At 47.6% G+C, this 25,309-nt stretch overlaps 1 protein-coding gene and 1 pseudogene across 1 annotated transcript in view; both read right to left on the bottom strand.

Annotated features, from left to right (window-relative positions):
* Window positions 1–1,759: 1,759 nt before the first annotated feature.
* The window catches only part of LOC145417538 (XK-related protein 6), a 76,294-nt gene continuing 52,744 nt past the window's right edge, over window positions 1,760–25,309 (bottom strand). The window contains exon 8 of the mRNA XM_080286248.1: window positions 1,760–2,047. Within this exon, the coding sequence (XP_080142374.1) occupies window positions 1,760–2,047 (288 nt within the window). The remainder of the gene's footprint in view (window positions 2,048–25,309) is intronic.
* LOC145417620 (5S ribosomal RNA) lies at window positions 4,297–4,415 on the bottom strand (annotated as a pseudogene).

The raw sequence follows: 25,309 nt of genomic DNA, 5'->3' as shown, positions 1-25,309 counted from the left end.
TTGTGTGATGTCTCCATGGCTGTTTAATATGGTATATACATGGATGGGGTTGTAAAGGACATGCAAGGTAAGGCAGTTGATGTGGGGGTGGCTCTAATAAATGAGGGTGAGATTTGGAACATTCCGGTGTTGCTGTTTGCTGATGATACAGTATTGTTGAGTGAGGATGAATGGGAGTTGCAAGGTTTGGTGAGTGAATTTGGGACAGTGTGTAGGAAGAGGAATCTGAAAGTTAATGTAAACAAGAGTAAAGTTATGGTGTTTGAGAGGAATGAAATCACACAATGCACAGTGAGGCTGGATGGTGAGGATATGGAGAATGTGAGTGCATTCAAGTACTTGGGTAGTGTGATGAATAAGGATGGAACTTTGGGGGATGAGGTGCTTGAAAGGGTACAGCAGGGAAAGAAGGCTGTTGGTTCACTGAAAGCAGTGATGAGAAATAGGGAGGTGAGTATGGAAGTTAAGATGTCACTGCATGATAGTATTGTGATCCCTACCCTGACATATGGAAGCAAGGCATGGGCCTTGCAAGAGGGGAACAAGTCATGAGTTAGAGCAGTGGAGATGAGTTATATGAGAGGAGCATGCAGAGTGACATGGAGGGACAGGTTGACGAATGAAGATGTGAAGGAACGTTGTGGGGTGGATGTGGATGTGGTTGAGAAGATTAGAAGAAATACACTGAGGTGGTTTGGACATGTGGAGAGAATGGAGAATGAAAGACTGACTATGAGGGTGTATATAGGTGAGGTGGAGGGAGGGAGAGGGAGGGGAAGACAGAGGATGAGGTGGAGGGATGGCGTTGAAAGGTATATGAGGGAGGGGGGTGTGAGTTGGGGGAAAGCTAGTCAAATGGTGAGTTACAGAGCGACATGGAGGCATTTTGTCTGCGGCCACCCTTTGCATGATTAGGGCGTTGGGCTATAGATAAATAAATAGATAGATAGATATATAGATTACAATTGGATAACACCCAGTTAGACAAGTGGGCTTGAGGTAATAGTGGCACATATTACATGCAGCATCAGAAATGCTTCACTTTTGAAGCTACAATCACGAATTTCACATATTTCCTATAGTTACTGATATTGCAAACTGCTGCTTGATGCTGCCGCATATAATGAATCCGCTGTATAGGATCTTGCGATTTAGGAAATTCCACTGTATATTTTGGCTGAAGCCAAACTAATTTATTCAGCTTAGGGAGAGCAATTAAAGTTCGCTCATCCATTTACAGTACTTATAATGGTTCCAACATGCTTGCCTGAATCAGCCTTGGTCACCTAATGGTAGCTTTCCACACTGCTTGATCTCTAGGTGCCTCTCTATTCAATCCCTTATCCCTAAGGTCACACCCTATGACCTTGTCCCAGGTCTTGTTTCAGTCTGCCTCTCACAACTCTACCCCGAACATTCACACCTCTCACTCTCTGCACTTAGCTGAGATCCTCCGTCCTTTCCACATAGCCATACCATTTCGATCTAACCCTTCTCATCACAACACTAATACATTCAAGTCCCATCCTTCCTCTCAACTCCTCATTTCCAACCTACTCCTCACCAAGCCTGTAATTCAAGAATGTACTACACATCCACCTCAAGATTATCATCTTAGTATGTTTGAACTTAAGAATATTCTTCTCTACAGCCCATCTCACAACCATACAGTATTACACTTCTAACACATGCTGCATACAAGGTTAATGTGACTGTATGGTACTGTACAATATAAGCATAGGCTAACCTTTTCTGAAAACTAAGACAGACGCACAGCCTTCATTTCCTCCTTGTTTTCCTTACCCTCCTCATCTTGGGATCTTCTTGGGGAGCAACAAAATGTTAAAATCATCATTATCACACCAAAGCAAAATGCACCATAGTGAACATAAATAAGGTGCTGACGGTGTGTAGTGAACCTCTGTCGGTCACTGTCAGGGTAGGATGAGGTGAGGCTTTGTTGTGTGAAGTACCACAGCACCAACATCACTGCATTCTCTATCATAACCAGGATCGTGTACACAGTGTAGGAGAACCATGGTGCAATCTGCAATGGAATGCAGTACAGTCAGACCTTACTTACAGTCTTGGGTGTATAAGTGAAACCCCCCCTCAACCTAGTGGTCTTTTAAAAATTTATTATTGCTTCTACCAAATGAACTTAATATACAGGAGATCTCATGCAATAAAAGTTCTGATGCCTATATTGTATCTAACCTCTACAGTTCACAAAGTCTCCCCTAACTTGAATAAAATCAAGTGGCAGGAAGAATCATATGCAAAATACATATATAGATGGAAGGATTTAAGTGAAACAACTTAAAATGGGGCAATTTTTTTTTACTCAGGATTATAAATGCTAAAAGTACAAATAACATCCATTTCTGAACTCAAAAATTTACAGTGAATCAAGAGCAACTTTAGGTGAAGAACAGGGGTTAATTATTAAGCAACTTAATAATGATAAAACTTTATGAGAAACAACTTCGGAGATGTGTCCCAAAATACAGTATCCAAACTTTTTCCATTCAACTGGCACTATATACTGGGAAATGCTGGACAATAAGCTTTACACTTAGAAGCAGAATTTTGTAGGTAATTTTCGTGTAAATTTATGTGGAATTCACAGCTAAAAAGGATGTTACAAAATGACATACAGCATAATGCGGCCTTTCTTAACCTTCTTCAAAGGAAATGAAACAAGTCATTCTTGTGTTGCTTAACCCTGGTCTTTCTGACAAAGGTAAGCAACTGCTTTGGAGGAGTCATTAAGGTACACCATGTAGGGAACTGGCACACCCTTGTGGTAGAAGCACCTCGCCAGAGGCAAATCTGGGTCCTTCACAGAAGTAAGGTGCATATCTTACATTGATGGAAAAAATGACTGGTTCATGTGTAATCTGAAACTTTAAAATATTACCTCTGATGATCTGATGAGGTATTACTATGACTCCCATCTAATCTGGGACAGCAATCAGTTAAATTCCTGATAAACCTGGCAACAGCTAATCACTTACTCTTTCCAAGGAGTAATGGCTCATGGCTAGACTACCATAGTCTGTCTATCTATCTATCTATTGCCAGATGTCTTAATCCTGTACAGGACCATAGTCCTGTACATTTAATGGCAGATTAGCAGTATAACAATATTTCTGACATCCCCAATTAGGGATCAGTCCCTCAACCAACTATTTTCCCCATGGACATATTTTCCCCACAGACCTACAGGTATTTCCCCATATATCAGAGGTTCTCAACCTGGGCTTTGTAAACCCCCTGGGATTCCTGGGGGTTTGCAGGAGGGTTTCCAGAGAGTACTTAGACAACTGATGAAAATGTATTAAAATCTAGTATATCTTTACTGGAATGAGTCAAGCTTGTACTGTCCCGTGTATTATACCATTTTTATCACACATATCCTTAAATTTATGAATAGTTTTGGCACACACTGTTTCATTCTGGGGCACATTCCACTGATCAACTGCCCTATTTGGGAAAGCGAATTTCCTTATGTCTTTATCACATCTGTTTTTATGTATGTGTCCTCTTACTCATGCTTCCCCATTGGTTGCATATTCATTTATGTCTATTTTCTCTTTCCCTGAGATGCACTTATATAGCATAATCATGTCTCTTATTTTCCTTCTGTCCTGTAGTGTTGGTAGATTCAGTTTTTCTAGCCTTTCTTAGCAGCTTAGATCCCTTAATCCGCCGCGTCCCGTTGAAGTGTATATACGTCCACACGTTTTGTCACTGTCAGTCCCGCTGACGTATATAAACGAGCATCAATTGCAAGGTCCCTAATTTGCACAATTTTCAATTTTCACGCGTGATTTTGGGTACGTCTACATAGGACACCTTCCTCTACAAGATGCCAGGCAGGGACAATGCCTTACCCAGCATGACCTCCCCCCTCCCCCGCATGCCACTGTCTCAGCAATTCACCTGTTACCAGTGACCTGCCCAATAAAGACATGTCGTGCCACGGTATGAAATTCAGGGCCAGAGTGATTCCCCAATCGATGACAATGTATTTACGTAGCATTAGAGGAAGAAACAGTCAGAAATGATGATCAGGTAATGTCATCCAAAAAGGTCAGGTATGTTGATGTGTTTGGTGAGTGAAACAATGCTTATATTGCCTATATCACTGTGTGAAAATCAATATACTCTCGTCCATCCATCCATCCATTGCCAGACGCCATGTATCCCAAATGGGGTGGCCAAGGGCTTAGAGTTAATTGTTTTACAGGGAGGGGCACTAATCCTCCACCAACCCCACTTGACACGTAGGGATGCCAACAGCATCTGGTGTTCCCAGGCGGTCACCCGTCCAAGTACTAACCAGACCCAACGTTGCTTAACTTCGTTGATCGGATGGGAAGCGGTGTACTCAACGTGGCATGGCCGTACTACATATAAATTCATATCAAATAAATAAATAAATACTGTTTATGAATGGTGTGGAATATTGCCTATATCACTGTGTGAAAATCATTATACTCTCGTACTACATATAAATTCATATCAAATAAATAAATAAATACCGTTTATGAATGGTGTGGAATAGTTACCCTCCCATAGAACTTGTTTTCTTTGGAGCAAGCCTGATAGAAAACTCAGTAAGGTAAGGAGTACTGCTACCTGTATTGAGTATTTTAAACCTCAGGTGAGCGATTTCTCTATGAATTTTTGATGTTTCTCACCAAAAGCGGAGGTTTGAGCCAAAAAATTTTTTTTCCAAAACTGGTGGGGATTGGGGGGGAGTCAGTGGTGGAAAATCGGTCGGGACGGGGCGGGTTAAGCTTGGTACCCATCTTGTAGCTGCCCTTTGTACTTTTTCCAATCTTATCTATGTGTTTTTTAAGATGAGGATTCCAGACTACTGAGGCATACTCCAGGGTTGGTTGGTGAATGATGTTATTATCTTTCTCAGCATATCTTCATTTATATGTGTGAATGTTTTTCTCATACTGTATTAGCAAGCAGTGTATAGATTATGTACCTTCTCAGTTCTCACTGATGTGGCCAGCAAAAGATGGTCTGTTATTAATAATCACTCCTAGGTCCTTCTCCCTCTGGGATACGAGTAGGGATGATCTTCCTAATTTATAATTAAAATGTAGTATAGTGCCACAGGGGGTGACCCGACACCCCCACAAGGAGCCCATACAGGAGCAACGACAATGAGCTGGGACTCGGGGCGACAATGGCATAAGTCTGCCCGGGCCGCGTGCCTCTATGACCCGGAGCTCGCCCACCACCACCATAGCCGGAATACCAGACTACCTTCCAGGCGAGCCTTCCCCAACCAGCTTTGGGGTGGAGCTGTTCCTCCAGCTCCTGCCAGCACCCGAGACGGCCTGTAGCCGCTGAACCCTATTGAAGGAGACGGCCTGTAGCCACTCCCGCCTTCGTCAGGAGACGGCCTGTAGCCGCTCTGAAGGTGCCTTCCTCAAGACAGCCTGTAGCCACTCTGAGGGAAATAAGGAGACAGCCTGTAGCTGCTCTGAGGGAAAAAAGGAGATGGCCTATAGCCGCTCCCGCCTTCGTCAGGAGACGGCCTGTAGCTGCTCTGAAGGTGTCTTCCTCGAGACGGCCTGTAGCCGCTCAACTCTCCTGAAGGAGACAGCCTGTAGCCGCTCTGAGGGGAATCAGGAGACGGAAGCTGGTCCCGCCTTCGTCAGGAGACGGCCTGGAGCCGCTCAACCCTCCTGAAGGAGACGGTCTGTAGCGGCTCCCGCCTTCGCCAAGAGACGGCCTGTAGCCACTCTGAAGGTGCCCTTCTCAAGATGGCCTGTATCCACTCAACCCTCCTGAAGGAGATGGCCTGTAGCTGCTCTGAGGGAAATCAGATGGCCTGCAGCCGCTCCTGCCTTCGTCAGGAGACAGCCTGTAGCCGCTCTGAAGGTGCCCTCCCCGAGATGGCCGGTAGCCGCTCAACCCTCCTGAAGGAGACATCCTGTAGTCGCTCTGAGGGGAATCAGGAGACTGCCTGTAGCTGCTCCCGCCTTCTTCAGGAGTCGGCCTGTAGCCGCTCTGAAGATGCCCTTCTCAAGACAGCCTGTAGCCGCTCAACCCTCCTGAAGGAGACGGCCTGTAGCCGCTCTGGGGGAAATCAGGAGACGGCCTTTAGCCACTCCTGCCTTCATCAGGAGGCAGCCTGTAGCTGCTCCAAAGGTGCCCTTGGGTCTGCTGGTAGCTGCTCTCTTCCCCAGGTCATGGCAAGTAGCCGGACCTTGGCGACGGTCGGTAGCCGCGCTCCTAGAAGGCCACGGCCAGTAGCTGGGCCCTATGGCAGGAGACAGCCTGTAGCTGCTCCTCCATTAGGAGCTGACTCCTGTTCTCCAGTCCACGACACAGAGGAAGTCCCCAGCCTAGAAGAGTACTGGAGAGGTCCCGTGGTTTCCCCCGGCCTCTGCTCCCTGCAACCGGCTCTGGACAGGGCCCACCTGATGGAACCCGATGCAGGCCGGTGCTGCAGTCCCTTCCTGATGGCGCCGCCAAGCACCAGGGACCGCAGCCTTTGGGAACCCCAGACTGCCCCCAGGACTCCCGGGCGGGAACTCCCCACACCCCGACGCCAGAGATCTTCGTCTTCCGTCAGGCGCCTGAGTGAGAAGTTCAGGCAGTTATTCGGCCCCAGCCCTGAGGGCCGTATTCCCGCCCCCAGCCCCGAGAGCGCGGGGCTCTTTGCCACCCGCAGCCCCGGACAAGAGAGGGTGCCCCTGCATGTGATCCTGTGGCCTCTGGATGTAGAGGCCCCTGGCAGAACCCAGCCCCATCAATAGTAAGGCTGTGAAACCTCCGCTGCCCTTTTACCTGACCGCCACGACGCCCAGATCCGAAAGGAGTGACAGTGGTAGTATAATATCCGTGACCCAGTAACATAGAGGTAAAGCAGTGAACTAACTATCTAACGGAAGTCAGTGATAATACCAAAGTGGTGGAGTGAGTAACAGTGACAGTGCAACCGCGAATACAGCCACCCAGTGAGAGACGGGTCGACCATAGTGAATACGCTACCACCAGATAATACCTCCTAATACTAAAACCGTATCCAGACCCCAGTGCCAAAGAAACACTTACCATCAAGAAACATTATCAGCGACTCCACAAATATATAAAACCCAGACTTCCTATAACTATTAATACATAAACCTCTGCCCCAAGTGAATTCATTTTGATCCGAGCAGTATCCTGCGCGATATTGATCACCCATATCTAGACGTAAGAGTTATAATTGTCCAGTGTATCCATATCAGTGACATCTATTCATTCCCCTGTCCAACTTAGTAATACACGTGTAAGGTTGTTGCCTTGAGTTTTTGTGTCCTACCTCTCTCCTATTTGTTTAAGCTCTGGCCTAGAAAGAGAGCCCCGCTACACACTAGGCATTTAAGGGACGGGAAGCCAGCCCTTAAAACACCTAGCATTACACTGGTGGACTGCAGTGGTTCTTGACCCAGGCATACAAGAGAGGTAATCAGGAAATACTGGAAAAATGGCAACCAAACCGCATGTGCAATTGCCTAAGTTCGACCCCGAACAGTATGATGTTCACACATACCTGGCAATTATTAAACCTTTGCTAGATAACTGTTTTGAGGATGACAAGCAGAAAATTGCAGTCACACTCCCGCTACTGGGCAAAGCGGCAGCTAATATAGCACCCAAGATTGTCCCGGGGCCCACCTGGCAGAATTTCATGAAACTTGTCACCATTTTACCACTAAGTAAAGTGGTGGCGCTATCCCAACTGGATGGTTTAACTTTTGATGGCAACTGAGACAATACTTTAATCCAGGCGAGACGCCTGGTCACTGCTGCCTACCCGGAGGCAGATGGCGCAACCCGGGAACAACTCATGTTTCACTCACTTATCAAGATCCTCCCCAGTTTCATCAAGGAACATTTTATCATACATGACCCTATGGGAGACCTGGAAAAAGATATCCAAGTAACGAGGTGCCTTCTAGCCATCCACTCCACCCCTCAACACATCAGCACAATCGATCAGTTTCCCACGGGCATCATCGCGATTGACCTGTGGGAATTTTCTGCTTGCAGCCACGGATGCCCCATTTACGACATCCGCAAGCAGCTCAAAGCTGCCTGGTGCAGCAGAACGACCCGAGGGTGCCAACAAGCTGCCCCACCACAAGCCAATTGCCCCGAGCTTAGGGGAAACAGAAACAGAAAAAAAAAAAAAAAGAGAAGGCGCCCACCACCGTCCCTGCACCCCCTAATCCTAGCGGGGGCCACCTCACATCCCCCCCCCCTCAGTCTACGACAGGGGGAAACGGCACATTTCCTTTCACTCTCCTCCTTCTATCTCTTCTCTTTTACCCTCCTCTTTCTCTGATCCACCTTCACCCACCTCCTCTTTTTCGTTCACCTCCCCTGCCCCACCCTCAACCTCACCATCCCCATGGACCCCCAGCTCGTCCCCAATAACCTCATAAGATGCCTCGCCGCCTACCACACCGCGCACCTCACCACCCACCATTCTATCACGAGCTCAGCCCCCTGCTACCACTTGCACCGCCCCATCACCGAACATCCAGACAACACCGCAAGGCCGCATCTCCCCCCCATCACCGGCTCCTTCACCGCCCACACCTCACTCCGCCTTTCCTTGCCTCCGATGACATACACAACCCGCCACACCCCACTCCTCAGCCACTGCCACCCCACCACCGCCGCCAATACAACCAACTCCAACCAAGCCACCACGGTTACAGCACCGCACACCGCCCGCCCCCACCCCCACGCGCGCACCATCCCCTGGCTTCGCACCCACCGCCCACCCCACACCACAAGCACAGAACCCTGCTACCACCCAAACCACCTCACCACCAAACACCGGGATGGAGCCACAAAACCGCACTCCCTCCTCACCACCTACACCTCAAGCCACCTTACCTGCCACCTCACCACTGCTACTGACCTCCAGTGCCAGATCACCCTTACACCCCACACACCACCCACCTCAAGCCCTACCGCCTCGCCCACGCCCACCATTGGAGCGCCACCCGAAACTACCCTGCCCTGGCACACCACTTCCACCGCCATGCCACACGCAGCCACAGCACCAACGGGCCGCGCACTCACCTCACCACTCACTCCCACCCTAAAACCTGCCCTCACCCTCTTTGGCAACCTTCCACCCCCACCCACAAGATACACCACTCCCTCCCCAATCCCAACTCCGTCTTCCCCATTGCCAACCACCGCCACCAACCCTCCCCCTGACTCCTGTGATTGCTACATCTCCTCCCTGCCACCTATCTCTCTCCCCCTCCCCCGCCGCCTCCACCTCATCTCCTGTCACGCCGCCTCACGCCTCACCTGACAACTCACTGACGCCACCAACTCCCTGCCGCTCCCCTACCTCCTCACCACCCACCACCTCCTCTCCCACTCCCAGCACCGTGTGTCCCACCCACACCCTCGCACTCCCTCGCCCCACCACACTCTCACCCCAGCTGTCGCCCATCACTGCCCCTGCAACTCCCAGCCTGCCGCCTGCACAAGCCCACAACTCCATCTGCGCCCCCCACGCCCCCACGACGCCACCACCCATTCACCCTACACCCCACTCCCTGCGCCGTGCTGCCCACACCCCTACCACCCCACAGCCGCCCTCGCGTGCCCCGCGCACCTCACACACACGCCGACATTGCACACCCACATCACCACCCACACCCACCCTCAAAACAACCATCACACACTCTGGTCACCTCTCCCACCCACCCACCCAATACACCCACTCTCCCATCCCACCCACCTTGCCGCAAAATTACACCCCTACCCTGCCCTAAATCATCTCACACTCATGATACACCAGACACAAATCCCCGCCACCTACACTCCCCAGAGACACCACGCCACATTACCCCGGCATAAAACCCCACACTCACTGTCTATCCCCAGCATTCAACACATCCCTGCACCAAGGACAACAACCAGCACCATGAAGATTCAGCGAGCCATATGGGCACCGCCCATTGGACGGAAACAACGAGTCCGAGGACCTCACCACCTCCTACAACTCCTCCACTCCTCGACCGACTCATCCACCCTCTTCCTCACCTACAAAGAACAACAAGACGAGAACTCCACCACCCCAGCATGGCACGCCCTCCTCCAACACCTACAGCCAGTCTACAATACCAATGACACCAAAGTTTACCACCTCCAGTCAAAGGGACGTCACTTTTTCCCAGCAGACAGTGGTAAAATGCAGTATACTGCCACAGGGGGTGACCCAACACCTCCACAAGGAGCCCACAGAGGAGCAACGACAACGCGCCAGGACTCAGGGCGACAATGGCATAAGTCCGCCTGGGCTGCGTGCCCCTATGACCCAGAGCTCGCCTGCCGCCACCATAGCAGGAATACCAGACTACCTCTCGGGCAAGCCTTCCCCAACCAGCTTTGGGGTGGAGCTGTTTCTCCAGCTCCTGCCAGCACCCCTGAGACGGCCTGTAGTCGCTCAAACCCTCCTGAAGGAGACAGCCTGTAGCCACCCTGAGGGAAACAAGGAGACAGCCTGTAGCCACTCCCGCCTTTGTCAGGAGATGGCCTATAGCCACTCTGAAGGTGCCTTCCTCGAGACGACCTGTAGCTGCTCAACCCTCCTGAAGGAGACGGCCTGTAGCCGCTCTGAGGGGAATCAGGAGACGGCCTGTAGCGGCTCTGAGGGAAATCAGGAGACGGCCTGTAGCTGCTCCTGCCTTCATCAGGAGATGGCCTGTAGCCACTCAACCCTCCTGAAGGAGATGGCCTGTAGCCGCTCCTGCCTTCACCAGGAGACGGCCTGTAGCTGCTCTGAAGGTGCCCTCCCCGAGATGGCCTGTAGCCGCTCAACTCTCCTGAAGGAGACGGCCTGTAGTCGCTCTGAGGGGAATCAGGAGACTGCCTGTAGCTGCTCCCGCCTTCTTCAGGAGTCGGCCTGTAGCCGCTCTGAAGATGCCCTTCTCGAGACAGCTTGTAGCCGCTCAACCCTCCTGAAGGAGACGGCCTGTAGCCACTCCCGCCTTCATCAGGAGGCAGCCTGTAGCCGCTCCGAAGGTGCCCTTGGGTCTGCTGGTAGCTGCGCTCTCTCCCAGACCACGGCCAGTAGCCGGGCCTCGGCGATGGCCGGTAGCCGCGCCCCTAGAGGGCCACGGCCAGTAACCGGGCCCTACAGCTGGAGACAGCCGGTAGCTGCTCCTCCATCAGGAGCTGACCCATGTTCTTCAACCCAGGACACAGAGGAAGTCCCCAGCCTAGATGAGTACTGGAGAGGCCCCGTGACTTCCCCCGGCCTCTGTTCCCTGCAACCGGCTCTGGGGAAGACCCACCGGACGGACCCCAACGTAAGCCGATGCCGCAGCCCCTTGCTGACGGTGCCGGCAAGCACCAGGGACCGCAGCCCTTGGGAACCCCAGACTGCCCCCAGGACTCCCGGGTGGGATCTCCCCAAACCCCAACACCGGAGATCTTCGTCCTCCGTCAGGTGCCTGAGCGAGAAGTTCAGGCAGTTATTTGGTCCCAGCCCAAGGGAACCCCAGACTGCCCCCAGGACTCCCGGGTGGGATCTCCCCAAACCCCAACACCGGAGATCTTCGTCCTCCGTCAGGTGCCTGAGCGAGAAGTTCAGGCAGTTATTTGGTCCCAGCCCTGAAGGTCGTACTCCTGCCCCCAGCCCCAAGAGCGTGGGGCCCTTTGCCACTCGCAGCCCTGGACAAGAGAGTACGCCCCTGCGCATGATCCTGTGGCCTCTGGATGTAGAAGCCCCTAGCGGAACCTAGCCCCATCAATAGTAAGGGTGACACCTCCGCTGCCCTTTTACCTGACCGCCATGACGCCCAGATCAGAAAGGAGTGACAGTGATAGCACGGTGTTCGGTACACAGTGACACAGAGGCAGAGCAGTGAACTAACTATCTAACGGAAGTCAGTGATAATACCAAAGTGGTGGAGTGAGCAAAAGTGACAATGCAACTGCAAACACGGCCATACAGTGAGAGACGGGTCTATTTTAGTGAATACGCTACCATCTGATAACACCTCCCAATACTAAAACCGTATCCAGACCCCAGTGTCAAAGAAACACTTACCAACAGTGAAACAATACCAGCGACTCCACAAATATATTTAACTTAGACTTCCTATAACTAATAATACGTAAATCTCTTCCCCAAGTGCTACTCATTTTGATCCGAGCAGTATCCTGCGCGATACTGATAACCCATATCTAGACGTAAGAGTTGTAATTGTCCAGTGTATCTGTATCCGTGACATCACGCGTTCCCCTGTACAACGTAGTAATACACGTGTAAGGTTGTTGCCTTGAGTTTTTGTGTCCTGTCTCTCTCCTATTTGTCTAAGCTCCGGTCTAGAAAGAGAACCCCGCTACACACTAGGAGTTTACGGGACGGGAAGCCGGCCCCTAAAACACCTTGCATTACAATAATCAAACCATACGTGCTCCCTACGTGTCAACAAGTGGGATGGTGGAGTGTTAGTACAGCTCCGGACAGATGAAACGGCTACACCCCATCCACCAGCGACTTGGTTTGGGTCTCAGTGGTTCTGGTAACAGTTGCAGGTGGAGGGAGGGGAGATGTGGGAGGGTGAGGAGGGGAGAAATGTGGGCGGAGTTATATAGGGGGTAGTGTGGGAGGGTGAAGAAGCAGCACAGTCTGGCTGGTGGGAGGGGGAGACGAATGGTTGGGTAGCGGAGACGAGAGTCTGCTGGAGGGTAAGACAGGTGAGTGTGATTAGATGAAAAGAAATTACAAAAAATGAATTATTGTAATATCTGCTGCATATATTGCATTTTATCTACTAAATAAAAACACTGTCTATTATTCACCACCGTATTTGGGTATCCTACTCATTAATCCTTTGGATATTAGGCAATAAATAAAGATATTGGACGGTCTTTCGGACCCGAACCAATTTTTTCATACCTTTTTCTTCAGCTATTTCCGTATTCCTAATATCCCTCGTGCTTGAAGTCCCCCTTTTTATCACTTTCTCCTACGCCCTACATTTTTTTTAGGCATAAGGCAGTTTAACTTTCTCTTTAAATAACCATATTTGTCAACAAATATTCCTTTCATTAATCTATTTAATTACCTGTTTTCTTTCAATATGCATTTGTCTAATAATGGGTGTTACACCTTAATTGGCGCCGCTATTTGACGTTGTGAATAAACTTGGTCTAAATTTACGCATATATTGCAGTCTCTCTCAAGTAGGCTGGCAACCTCACACATCCTCCCCCCTGCTTTCTCCTTCTCTCGCTACCCGTTCCCTCCTTTCCTTTTGTAGTACTGTTTATCTATTCTTTCTCATATTTTAAACCTCATTCCTTCTTACAAACTTTTAGTGCCATAGGAATTTCTCCCTTATCACCTACAGTCCTACTACATGAAAGTGGAAAAAACTGCCATCGGGAAAAGAATAACTGGAAATTTATGGCGAAGGTTACGATATTAGTTATTTAGAATGAAAGTGTTGGCAGATAGGCATTCTTGACGTGATTACACAGCCACAGCATTTCGCCTTCATAAAACAGAAGGACTATAGGTTTCATGCATTACCTCCTTACGTCCAGCATTACTGTGCAGAACGCCATGTATAACACATTAAGGACCACAAGGACAGTACTGGTAGTCATCGTGATTCTCATGAATCTCTCCATAGGCTATTGAAAACAGTGCTTTATGCTCAACTTCAGAATTATGTTCTCATCATGGCAATGATAGGCAAAGATAATAAAAACAATATATACAACCAAATTATCATTTATTATACAACAAAGCTCAAACTGCCTCCGTGCTACCTGAAAAAAATTAAATACCTGATCATATATATATATATATATATATATATATATATATATATATATATATATATATATATATATATAATCATACAGGCTCTACACTTATGAAATTTAACATCGAGTAACCCTATATGGCCAAAGTAATTTCCTCTGCATGGACTGACGTTGTAACGAAAATGTTTGTCCACCTGCAGTAATTATTAATATATTTTTATGGTTATGTATGACTGAATAGTTTAGTTTATACAAGTGAAAACCTCAGAAATAATACTCACCGAGTATTATTCCTTCTCCAGCAGTTGCGCCTTCAGTGACACACTTCCAAAAATCCTCTGGCTTGTCAACATAACGTTTGCTAGGGTCCTGTGATGCAACCCTGCTTCGTGCAATACTCTTCTCATAGTCTTTTCGCTGATATCATGGTCTGTGCATCGGTTTCTGTGGCGTGTAGTGCAACATGGTGGTTTCCGTGTGGTAGGTTGCCATGCTAGTTAGTGTCCTCTGCTTTACCCAACACAATAAATTTTAGATCAAACAGTGTTGTTCATGGTTATTAATATATATATATATATATATATATATATATATATATATATATATATATATATATATATATACATAGGCTCATGTATTTAATTTCTTCAGGTTACATGTGATTGTGTGAGCTGGTTACACCCTTGAGACAGCAGCACGGAGGCAGTTTGAGCTTTGTTGTATAATAAATGATAATTTGGTTGTATATATTGTTTTTATTATCTTTGCCTATCATTGCCATGATGAGAACATAATTCTGAAGTTGAGCATAAAGCACTGTTTTCAATAGCCTATGGAGAGATTCATGAGAATCACGATGACTACCAGTAAAGTCCTTGTGGTCCTTAATGTGTTATACATGGCGTTCTGCACAGTAATGCTGGACGTAAGGAGGTAATGCATGAAACCTATAGTCCTTCTGTTTTATGAAGGCGAAATGCTGTGGCTGTGATAATCACGTCAAGAATGCCTATCTGCCAACACTTTCATTCTAAATAACTAATATCGTAACCTTCGCCATAAATTTCCAGTTATTCTTTTCCCGATGGCAGTTTTTTTCCACTTTCATGTAGTAGGACTGTAGGTGATAAGGGAGAAATTCCTATGGCACTAAAAGTTTGTAAGAAGGAATGAGGTTAAAAATATGAGAAAGAATAGATAAACAGTACTACAAAAGGAAAGGAGGGAACGGGTAGCGAGAGAAGGAGAAAGCAGGGGGGAGGATGTGTGAGGTTGCCAGCCTACTTGAGAGAGACTGCAATATATGAGTAAATTTAGACCAAATTTATTCACAACGTCAAATAGCGGCGCCAATTAAGGTGTAACACCCATTATTAGACAAATGCATATTGAAAGAAAACAGGTAATTAAATAGATTAATGAAAGGAATATTTGTTGACAAATATGGTTATTTAAAGAGAAAGTTAAACTGCCTTATGCCTAAAAAAATGTAGGGCGTAGGAGAAAGTGATAAAAAGGGGGACTTCAAGCACGAAGGATAATAGGAATACGGAAATAGCTGAAGAAAAAGGTATGAAAAAATTGGTTCGGGTCTGAAAGACCGTCCAATATCTTTATTTATTGCCTAATATCCAAAGGATTAATGAGTAGGATACCCAAATACGGTGGTGAATAATAGACAGTGTTTTTATTTAGTAGATAAAATGCAATATATGCAGCAGATATTATAATAATTCATTTTTTGTAATTTCTTTTCATCTAATCACACTCACCTGTCTTACCCTCCAGCAGACTCTCGTCTCCGCTACCCAACCATTCGTCTCCCCCTCCCACCAGCCAGACTGTGCTGCTTCTTCACCCTCCCACACTACCCCCTATATAACTCCGCCCACATTTCTCCCCTCCTCACCCTCCCACATCCCCCCTCCCTCCACCTGCAACTGTTACCAGAACCACTGAGACCCAAACCAAGTCGCTGGTGGATGGGGTGTAGCCGTTTCATCTGTCCGGAGCTGTACCTCTCCCCGTAAAACAAATAACTCAAAGTCAAATGGCCACCCCTTACGGGATTGTGGCGTCTGGCAACAGATATACAGTAGACAGACAGAATATAATGTGGGCAGGTGTTGTGCAATTAAGTTTGGCTACGAGTGAAAAAAGACCAGATTGGGATTATTGTAATGCTAGGTGTTTTAAGGGCTGGCTTCCCGTCCTGTAAACACCTAGTGTGTAGCGAGGCTCTCTTTCTAGACCGGAGCTTAGACAAATAGGAGACAGGTAGGACACAAAAACTCAAGGCAACAACCTACGGGACCGAAGGGCAGATTCCAATTCCGATAAAGTAAACAGGGCATTGTAATGCATATCAGAAGATAAGGAAATGTAACAGGAGGTTACTTAGATGTGTAATTCAAATCTTGGAATTCGGGGGACAGGTGAGAATCTTTACTGATGTCACTGAAATGGCGACCCAAGATATTTGCAACTTTAGCGGGATCTGCCACAGAGGAACCACCCGTGTCTAAGACAGGGGAGGAAGGAGAAGCAAGCTTCCCACAAATTTTGCGAATACGGCATCAAACTGAAGACACGAGTGGACATACAAATAGAGATCCCACAGTCTTTCAAACTATCACGTTTAGCTTCTTTTATCGTCTGGCAGAGAGCTGCACTTGGCTGGCGAAAAAGATAATGACACCGTTCATTAGAAGTACAACGTTTCAGACGGATGCTATTCCTGCGAGCTTGTTTAAAAGAGAGTTCTGATACAGGAAGGTGATCACCAGGGGGCACAGCGGGCAGTAAAAGAACGTCTAGAGCGGGATATCGATGACAAAGCAGCCTGTTAGACCCAGGCAAAGAAAAAAGATAAAATGTCAAAAGACTAGCAGAGAAATGGGAGGGAGGATGAGAAGTCAAGGCATGAGAGGTAAAGGAGGACCAATCGGCTGACTTACAACTCCAACGAGGGAAGGCGGGAGAGGAAAAGACTAACAAGGATGAGAAAATGATCAACAAACGAAAAATCATGTAGAACAGTCCAACTAAAATCTAACGAAATAGAGAATAGAGATAAATCAATACAGGAGAACGTGAGGGTTCGAGCCTCAAAATGTGTCGAAGATCCGGAATTAAGAAGGTAAAGACAATGATGTACAGCAGAAAGAGAGTTTCAAGAGCTGGTGGACAGATGAGGCGGGATTCTTGAAGACAATTAATGGATTATAAAGAGATAAAAGAAGATGGAGATCATCACGACTCGTGTTAAAACTGCATAAATTTCATTGTAAAACAGAGAGAGAGAGAGAGAGAGAGAGAGAGAGAGAGAGAGACCCGTAGCTAGACTTTTCGAAACTGCAGGGGGGGGGGGTGTCTTCTGGTGAATCTGGACTTGCATAGCAGCCGGCTGGTCAAAGGTCTGCTGCATGCTTGCTATGGGGGTTTGGGTTCAGGCATAAGCAACGTTGAGAAGCGGCGCAAAACTTCTGAACAAGAGTGACTCTTTTTGCACTGGAAAAAAAAAAAAGTGAGAATCTTTAGGCAGGTGAGGGGGCCATCGGCCCTTCTGGACCCCCCCCCCCCCGGGCTACGGGCCTGTCTATCATTCAACTCATCAATGTCACACGAGCCTGAATTATGGTCGTTATTTCTAACTGAAAGGCTGCTTTGTTTTTACGTACCTTTATTGGACATTTCTTTTTATTTTTAAGCAGCTTCTTTTCTTCACATCTGAAACTGAATCTGGCTGTGCAGCCCACCTCCAATATTTACTTTGTTGATAACCGTGACATTTATGATCGTGTTATTATCTGCTCTAATGAAGTCGATTTCATTCTTTTCTCCATCTGAACCTCTCCAGGTCCATTTTCTCCCTGTTCTTTTGTGAAAGAATGTGCTCACCATTCTCATGTTACACATTTCAGCAAAATTTATCACCATTTCACCTCAGTCGTTCCATTCTCCCACTCCGAATTTTCCAATACATATTCTCCATTTCTCAATTGCCAACTTTTGCATTGAAGTTTCCCATATATTTTCTTCTCCCAGAATCTGGGAGATGTCACAGAATGATTCTAGTTCTTCCTCTGAGTTTTGAGAAGTCAGTGCACATACTTGTATTATTTTCAGGGTGTATCTTTTGCCTAGTCTAATCACAATCCATGCTGCCCTCTCAAGATACACTACTAAATTTAACAATGTACTCTGCAAGATTTCTGCTGACTTGAAATCCTACACCACAAACTCCTTCATCTTGCCTTCCTCTGTAGTGAAACATTTTATTATTATTTTTTTTTTCTTTCTTTTTTTTTTTTTGCCGTCCTGAAGGTGAATTGGATATTTCATCTTTTCTACGGGTCTCACTCAGATCTACAATATCCCAACGAATGTTTTCTAATTCAGTCATTAAGATATCAAGTTTGTAATCTTCAGCGAGGATTCCTACATTGAATGTGTACATCTTCATGGATTTCAGCTTGTTAAGTTCCAGTCTCTGATTTGCTGAGACAGTGCCTACCCACTTTTGGTGGCACACTGCCAGTAAGCACGGGAGGCAATGAGGTTGGGCCTTTAGTAGACGATGATCCAACAGGAATGCCCGTGAAATCAATACTGGTAGAATTTAGGTTTGGCTGGGGGGATTGAGGCAAATAATCTGACCTACTTGCCGCTTAGTTTCTGGTGAGATGTAATTTTTGTGCCACTTTATTCAAGTATATTCGGTGAAGCCCTATATATTTTTAGGGGGTCCCACGGTACGTGCCGTCTAGGCCAGGGGGGAGGGAAGGGGAGATCCATTGTAGAATGAATAGAGGATCGTGGAATGGAGACAGTAATGGTGAAGGGAACAGAAGCAGGAGGAAGACAAGAGGAACAGGCTGAATCTTAACCAGATGCACCTCCTCAGACCGTGGGGAAGGGCTGGGGGGCGATGGAGCTAATGAGACAGGTGGACTAACAGTCGAAGGAGAAGTGCTGGACAAGTAAGAGCAGATACCATTCAGGGTTTCACTAGAGTTCTGGGTAGGAAATGCAGACCATTTCCTCTGTACTGGGAGACTTAGAATCGGAGTCAACAGGGCGATGTACAGAACGGAAGGTGGTAGATGGAAGAGGACTCTTAGGAAGCCGAGAATGTTGAAGACAACGACATACTCCGTCTGAGGGTGTTGAATGGTGGGAAGGCTTCTGGAAACTGGAGAGACATCGTGGTATGATAGACTTTCTCTTCTTCTTCTTCCTTGTCGAAGAAGGGGCCTTAGAAACTGAAGTTACAGTAGCAAAAGAATTGAAACGGGGGAGTGAGAAAGATGTAGAGGATGTGGGTTGAATGAGGAAAGATAAGGAAGAGTTAGTGAGAGGACATTGGGAGGGTGGTGCAGCTAGTGAAACAGAGGCAGTGTAATGGGGTCTATAAAAGCCTGCATTGCCTAGAGGCAAATCGGGGATCCTCTGTATGGCTCAGTGGTAATGTAAGCGCGTTTGGAGCGAGTGGGCCTGAGATCAAATCTCAATCAGACCAGTGATTAATTTGTTAAGTTTCAGTTGAGTTATCAAATTGGTCGGCAGCGGTGTGGGATGTGAAGCGAGGCTTGGAGGGCAATGATGATGTTGGTTACCTGACAACGTCCTAGTCCTTACATCCCGGGGATGAGCTGTTCGGTGTGGTCCGCAGCATCCCCAGTGGTAGCCTCCAATGCTACGCTACCTGGCGTGTGCTCGAAACTCGCCAAATTAATCACTGAGGGGAGAAAAGAGTAATGTACTGGGGTCTATAAAAGCCCGCACTGCCCAGAGGCAAAGCGGGATCCCCTGTTTGGCTCAGTGGTAATGTGCACATGATCATAGTACGTGGGCCTGAGATCGAATCTCAGTCAGACCAGTGATTAATTTGTTAAGTTTCAGTTCGGTTATTATAGCAGGTACAGAAGAGGGGGGTACTAGAGGAGAAGGAGGCGGTACAGACTCAGACACAGAGACAGTAGGAGTGGAGTGTGGCGCTCGGGCATAGGAGACACTGAGGCCAGGACCATGTTGGCATGCTCTCTGGCAGGCCACTCGGAGAGAGAGAGAGACCTTCTTTAAACTGAATCCGGGAAACCATTTGTTCAAAATGAAAGTGTGACCACTGTCTATTGGTGGCAGGATAAGAACCTCCACAACTGGAACAATTCTCTTTACCGAATTACATTCATTCTGATCATGTCCAAGAAGGCCACAGGCAGGACAAGTTCAGTCATATCTGCGGTATCTGGCACGCTGAACAAAGCGTCAACTCTACAGTAATTACACTGGCGCAGAGTGGAAACAAATTCTCTGACCACCAGATGGTGGCCTCCTAAGTATACACGTTCAGGAAGGACTCTGGTATTAAACACAACTTTTTGCAATATTCACTGGACTGGTACGACAACCACGAGGAGGCAGAATATGGCACTGCACAGATAGTACAGGTAACTCTTATTCAGTGGGTACTTCCTTCGCGATGGAAGATGACTCGGAAAAAATTGGGTCGCCCTAAGTGACAGAGGCCCGGACAAAAATAATGCCAGTACTCGCATTGAGTACTTGTATTAATATATATATATATATATATATATATATATATATATATATATATATATATTGTCAGACGCCTCAATCCCGTTTGGGGTGGCCACAAACAAATCGCCTCCAAGTCGCCCTGTCCCCCGCTATTTCACTGCCCTGCTCCCAACTCACACCCCCCTCTCTCATATACCTCTCCACCCCATCCCTCCATCTCATCCTCGGTCTCCCCCTCCCTCTTCCCCCCTCCACCTCACTCACATACACTCTCTTCGCCAGTCTTTCACCCTCCATCCTCTCCACATGGCCAAACCACCTCAGTGTGTTCCTCATAACGCTTCCTATCACATCCACATCAACACCACAACGCTCCTTTATATCCTCATTCGTCAGCCTGTCTCTCCATGTGACTCCACATGCTCCTCTTAAATAACTCATTTCCACTGCTCTCACTCTTGAGAGTGAATATGATTTGAAGCAGATAAGGGAGGTGGACGTTGTGTGCAAGACATTCAGAAAAGAAATCTGTGCAGCATGTGAGGTGGTGTGTGGGATGAAGAGAAGATGAAAGGTGGTGCAAGGAACAGCATGGTAGAATTAAATGAAGAGGTGAGAAAATCTGTGGTGTAAAAGAAGAAAGCATATTGTGAGTGGATGGGAAGCAGACGCATGGAAGAAGTTGAGAGACGGAAGAGAGAGATGACAAGATTAGTAAGAGAGAGTATGAAGAGAGTGGAAGAGGAATTTGGAAGAAATTTGTGTGTAAAGTGGAGGGAATATAAGAAAATGTTCTGGACAGAGGAAGTGAGTTTGGTAGAGTGATAAAGAAGTTAGTACGGAAGTGAAAGATAAAAATGGTAGATTGCTAGTGAAAAAAAAATAAGAGAAAATGAGAACAGATGAAATAAACACTTTAGGGAAATGTTAAACACAGAGTATGTATGTAATGCGAGTATAAGTGACAGGGGAACGGCTGAGAGAAGCGAGGTGAGAAGGGGGGAAAAGATCAGTAGGATGTAAACAGTGGAAGCAATGAAGAAAGTGAAAATGGGGAAAGCCCCAAGAACTGATGGAGTGTGTGGTGAAATGATGAAGCATGAGGGAGAGATAGAAGAAGAATGAATATGGAAGATGTATAGATTGGCCCGGGGGGAAGGTAGTTCCGGAGGATTGGAAGTCGGGTATAATGAAAGAAAAGCAGTTATACTAACTGGCCACCAGAAAATGCTGTTGGTCCCCCCGAAAAGGGGCCGGGGGCGGCCCCCACGGGAGGGGGGGAGTGGTAGGGCCCCCCTGGGGGCCGGACCCCCAAGGGGAGCAGTGGGCGGCGCCCCCCCGGGAGGGGGTCGGGGGCAGGGCCCTTTGGGAAAGGGCAGCCCCCGCCCGGGAGGGGGGCCAGGGGCAGCCCCCCCCCCGGGAGAGCGCCGGGGGTGGTGCATCCCCGGGGGGAACCTGGGGACGGCGCCACCCCGGGGGGAGGACCCCCCGGTGGGGGCCGGGGGCAGGGCCCCCTGGTGATTTGGACAAACGCATATGACAAAGTGGATAGACGTGGAATGTGGATAATATTAAGAATATATGGAGTAAATGGGAAGTTGCTGAAAGCAGTGAAGGGCATGCATGTGGGTGCTGTCTGCAGTGCATATGGATAGTGAAGTGCGTGAATTCTTCAATATGAATGTTGGACTGAAACACGGATGTGTCATGTCTCTATGGTTGTTCATTCTGTATATGGATGGGGTTATAGAAAAGGTACAAGGTAGGGCAGTGGAAGCTGGAGCGGCCCTAACGAGAGAGGCCAAAGTTTAGAAACTTCCTGTACTGTCATTTGCTGATGATACTGTGTTGTTAAGTGAAGACGAGCGGGAACTGCAAGGACTGGTATAAGAGTTTGGGAGAGTGTAAGAAGCGGAATCTAAAGGTGAATGTGGGGAAGAGTAAAGTTACGGTCTTCGAGAGAAATGAAGTCACTGCATGTACCGTGTGGCTGGATGATGAGGAAATAGAAAATGTGAGTGCATTTACGTACTTGGGTAGTGTAATGAGTAAGGATGGAAGTCTGGAGGATAAAGCGCTTGAAAGGGTTCTTTGAAAGCTGTGATAAGAAATAGGGAACAGAGCATGGAAGTAAAAAAGTAACTATGATAATATTGTGATACCAGCTCTAACGTATGGAAGTGAAGCTTGGACGTTGGTTGGAAGGACTCAAGATTGAGAGCAGTGGAAATGAATTATTTGAGAGAAGCATGCAGAGTTACATGGAGAGAGAGAGAGAGAGAGAGAGAGAGAGAGAGAGAGAGAGACTGACTAATGAGGAAGTGAAAGAGCACTGTGGTGTGGATGTGGATGTGATAGAAAGCGTACTACACTGAGGTGGTTTGGCCATGTGGAGAGGATGGAGAGCGAGAGACTTACAAGGAGAGTTTACTGTACCGGTACGTCAGTGAGGTGGAGGGGAGGAAGGGTGATGCCGAAGATGAGATGGAGTGATGGAGTGAAGAGGTATATGAGAGAGGGGGTGTGTGAGCTGGGGAAAGGGCAGTGAAATTGCAGGGGAAAGGGCGACATGGAGGCGATTTGTTTGTAGCCACCCCTTACAGGATTAAGGCGTCTGGCAATGGATAGATAGACAGACTTGTATTAAGGATAGGGCAGCAGGTATCAACATTGGTTCACCGTCAAGGCTGACGAGATTATCCACAGCTTCAGCTTGTTTAGCACTGTTAACAGTTACTAGTCGTATACCATCGCGTTTAGTGCGAAAAGTCACATCCTTGCCGACGTGATATATGAAGCACAAATGAAGATCTGAATCACAATCGGCAAAAGATGAAGAGGAAGAATGCTAAAAGTATTTTTGCCATGTTGGAGAACCAAAAACATACATATGCTGATTGTTGATGAATGAGGAGGGCAAAGGATTTAGGACGAATTGACAAAATGGATTGGGACGGGTTAACAGATGTTCCAAATGAAGCATAAGAGGTGTGAAGGGCTGGGTCTAATGTTAATGAAGCAGTCACTGCAGCTGACGTAACAGGTGGTAACATGTTGGTAGAAACGGTTCTATTGAATGAATTAATGTCACTGACAGACAGTGGTGAGATGGTCACCACTGGTACAGACGGAACAGATGGTGATGTATTTGTAGAAGTGATCACATTTTCAGAAAGAGTGTTACTGGTGGACAGTGGTGAAGATGTAACCGCTGGATGTGATATAACGTGTGTTAAAGGCATAGCAAAAAAAGCCAGATTTTCAGAATGTCACTGATTGAGGTCGTGTCAGCAGAGCCAGGAGAGTGGGAGGGGATCATTTTTCAAAACCATGTGTTGATGAAAAATAATTCGTTTCCCAACTCCCCCACCCACCAGGGACTCAGGGAGTCCAACATGGGGAGGCCTGGTGTGTAATGGCGGCCGCGGGATTGATATAACGCCCACCAGACGGCTGCCGCTTGACCCTAGCCAACACATAACCAGCCAACTGATCCAGCAGGGCCTCACTGGGCCACCCGTCTTACCCCAGCCCCCACCAAAGAAATGTACTGCCCGTCAAGGGGGAACAACACCCCACCCCGCGGCGGATGCAGCTCCCATAGGAGAGGGTGCGGGTGTATACGGAAAGCCACGCACGGCAAAAGCGTGGGAAGACATAACCCCTGTCCTGGGTGGTAGTGATGTAAGGGGGGGGGGAGTAGGGGAAGGACTTGGTGAAGCAAAAGGAAAGTGGGACATGATGAGAGACAGAACATGCAAAATTGGTTGAGCCAGGGGCCGAGGCCGAAACACAGATCTAGTTCACTGGGCCCAAGGCAGGGGGTCGGAACTACTAGAGTTCTCCCCCCCCCCCACATCCAGCCCTAACTCCCATCTCTGATGCCCCCCTCCCCACGACAGCAATGAGAGAGAGAGAGAGAGAGAGAGAGAGAGAGAGAGAGATTAGCACTGCTGACTGCGAACCTGCCGGCTCGTTAGTCCCAGGGTTCGAATCTTGGTGCGGCCAGCTGGCGTCACTCGACTCAGGTGTACAAACACTTTCTGTGTGTTGGTAAGTAAAATGAGTACCTGGGGTGACACCTGGTGGGGAGACTGCGTGGATAACCCGCCACGGGCTCAGCATCGTGGCTAAGTGCCTTGTGGTGTCTGTCCCATCTCTACCTTTTATCTTTATTAACTTCTCATCTGGTGGATTTTCTAAGCTGAATAAAGTCGTCTGGTAGCAGCAAGATTAAAATATAACGTAGGTCTGTGAAGTGAAGTGGTTCATACTGCAGATTCTGAACATACGAGTTATATATATATATATATATATATAGATATATATATATAAACCCCGCATGTCACTAATGGCAGACCCGGTGGTGCAGTGGTAGTATGTCCAGCTCGCAAGTGGATGACCTCGATATTATTTTCTGACTGGTCAGACTCATGGACGAAGTTTGTCCCTCTTCACCCAGCGGTGCAAATGGGGGACCCAAAAGTAAACTGGGATGTTCTAGGGGAATTTTTAACCTTAGCAAAATTGATCATACTCGTATGCTTTAATAACTCTCTGTGCAGTCACTAAACATTAATCCCAAGCCTTCTTCTTCTGTCACTGGTGGAAAATGAAGGGCTGTACAGTATGTGCCTGGTCTTGGCCCAGATTGTGTTGTCCTCAACAGGCTGCAGCTGATGCCAGGTTGATCATCAAACACACAGTGCTTCTAGTTACTTTCTTGACAACATGACAGTCACATGTTTCAGGGGCAGAAGTACACAAGTCCCTGATGACCAGTGACCAGCAACAATGCACGACATGGCCTGTCATCTTCAGGGAGAACTTGTCCACACCAATATAGTGTCCTGAAGTGGCTGAAGGCTGGCCAAGAAAGTAAGCTGCAAGTGAAGGCCTGACGAGACTGAGTCACCGTCAAGAACTGCGT

The sequence above is a fragment of the Coenobita brevimanus genome, chromosome 110, assembly GCF_032717465.1.
Source record: "Coenobita brevimanus isolate Jiangsu-jjx chromosome 110, ASM3271746v2, whole genome shotgun sequence".
NCBI lineage: Eukaryota > Metazoa > Arthropoda > Malacostraca > Decapoda > Coenobitidae > Coenobita > Coenobita brevimanus.
Note: the sequence above shows the minus strand (reverse complement) of the source record. Positions and strands in the feature narration are given on the sequence as shown.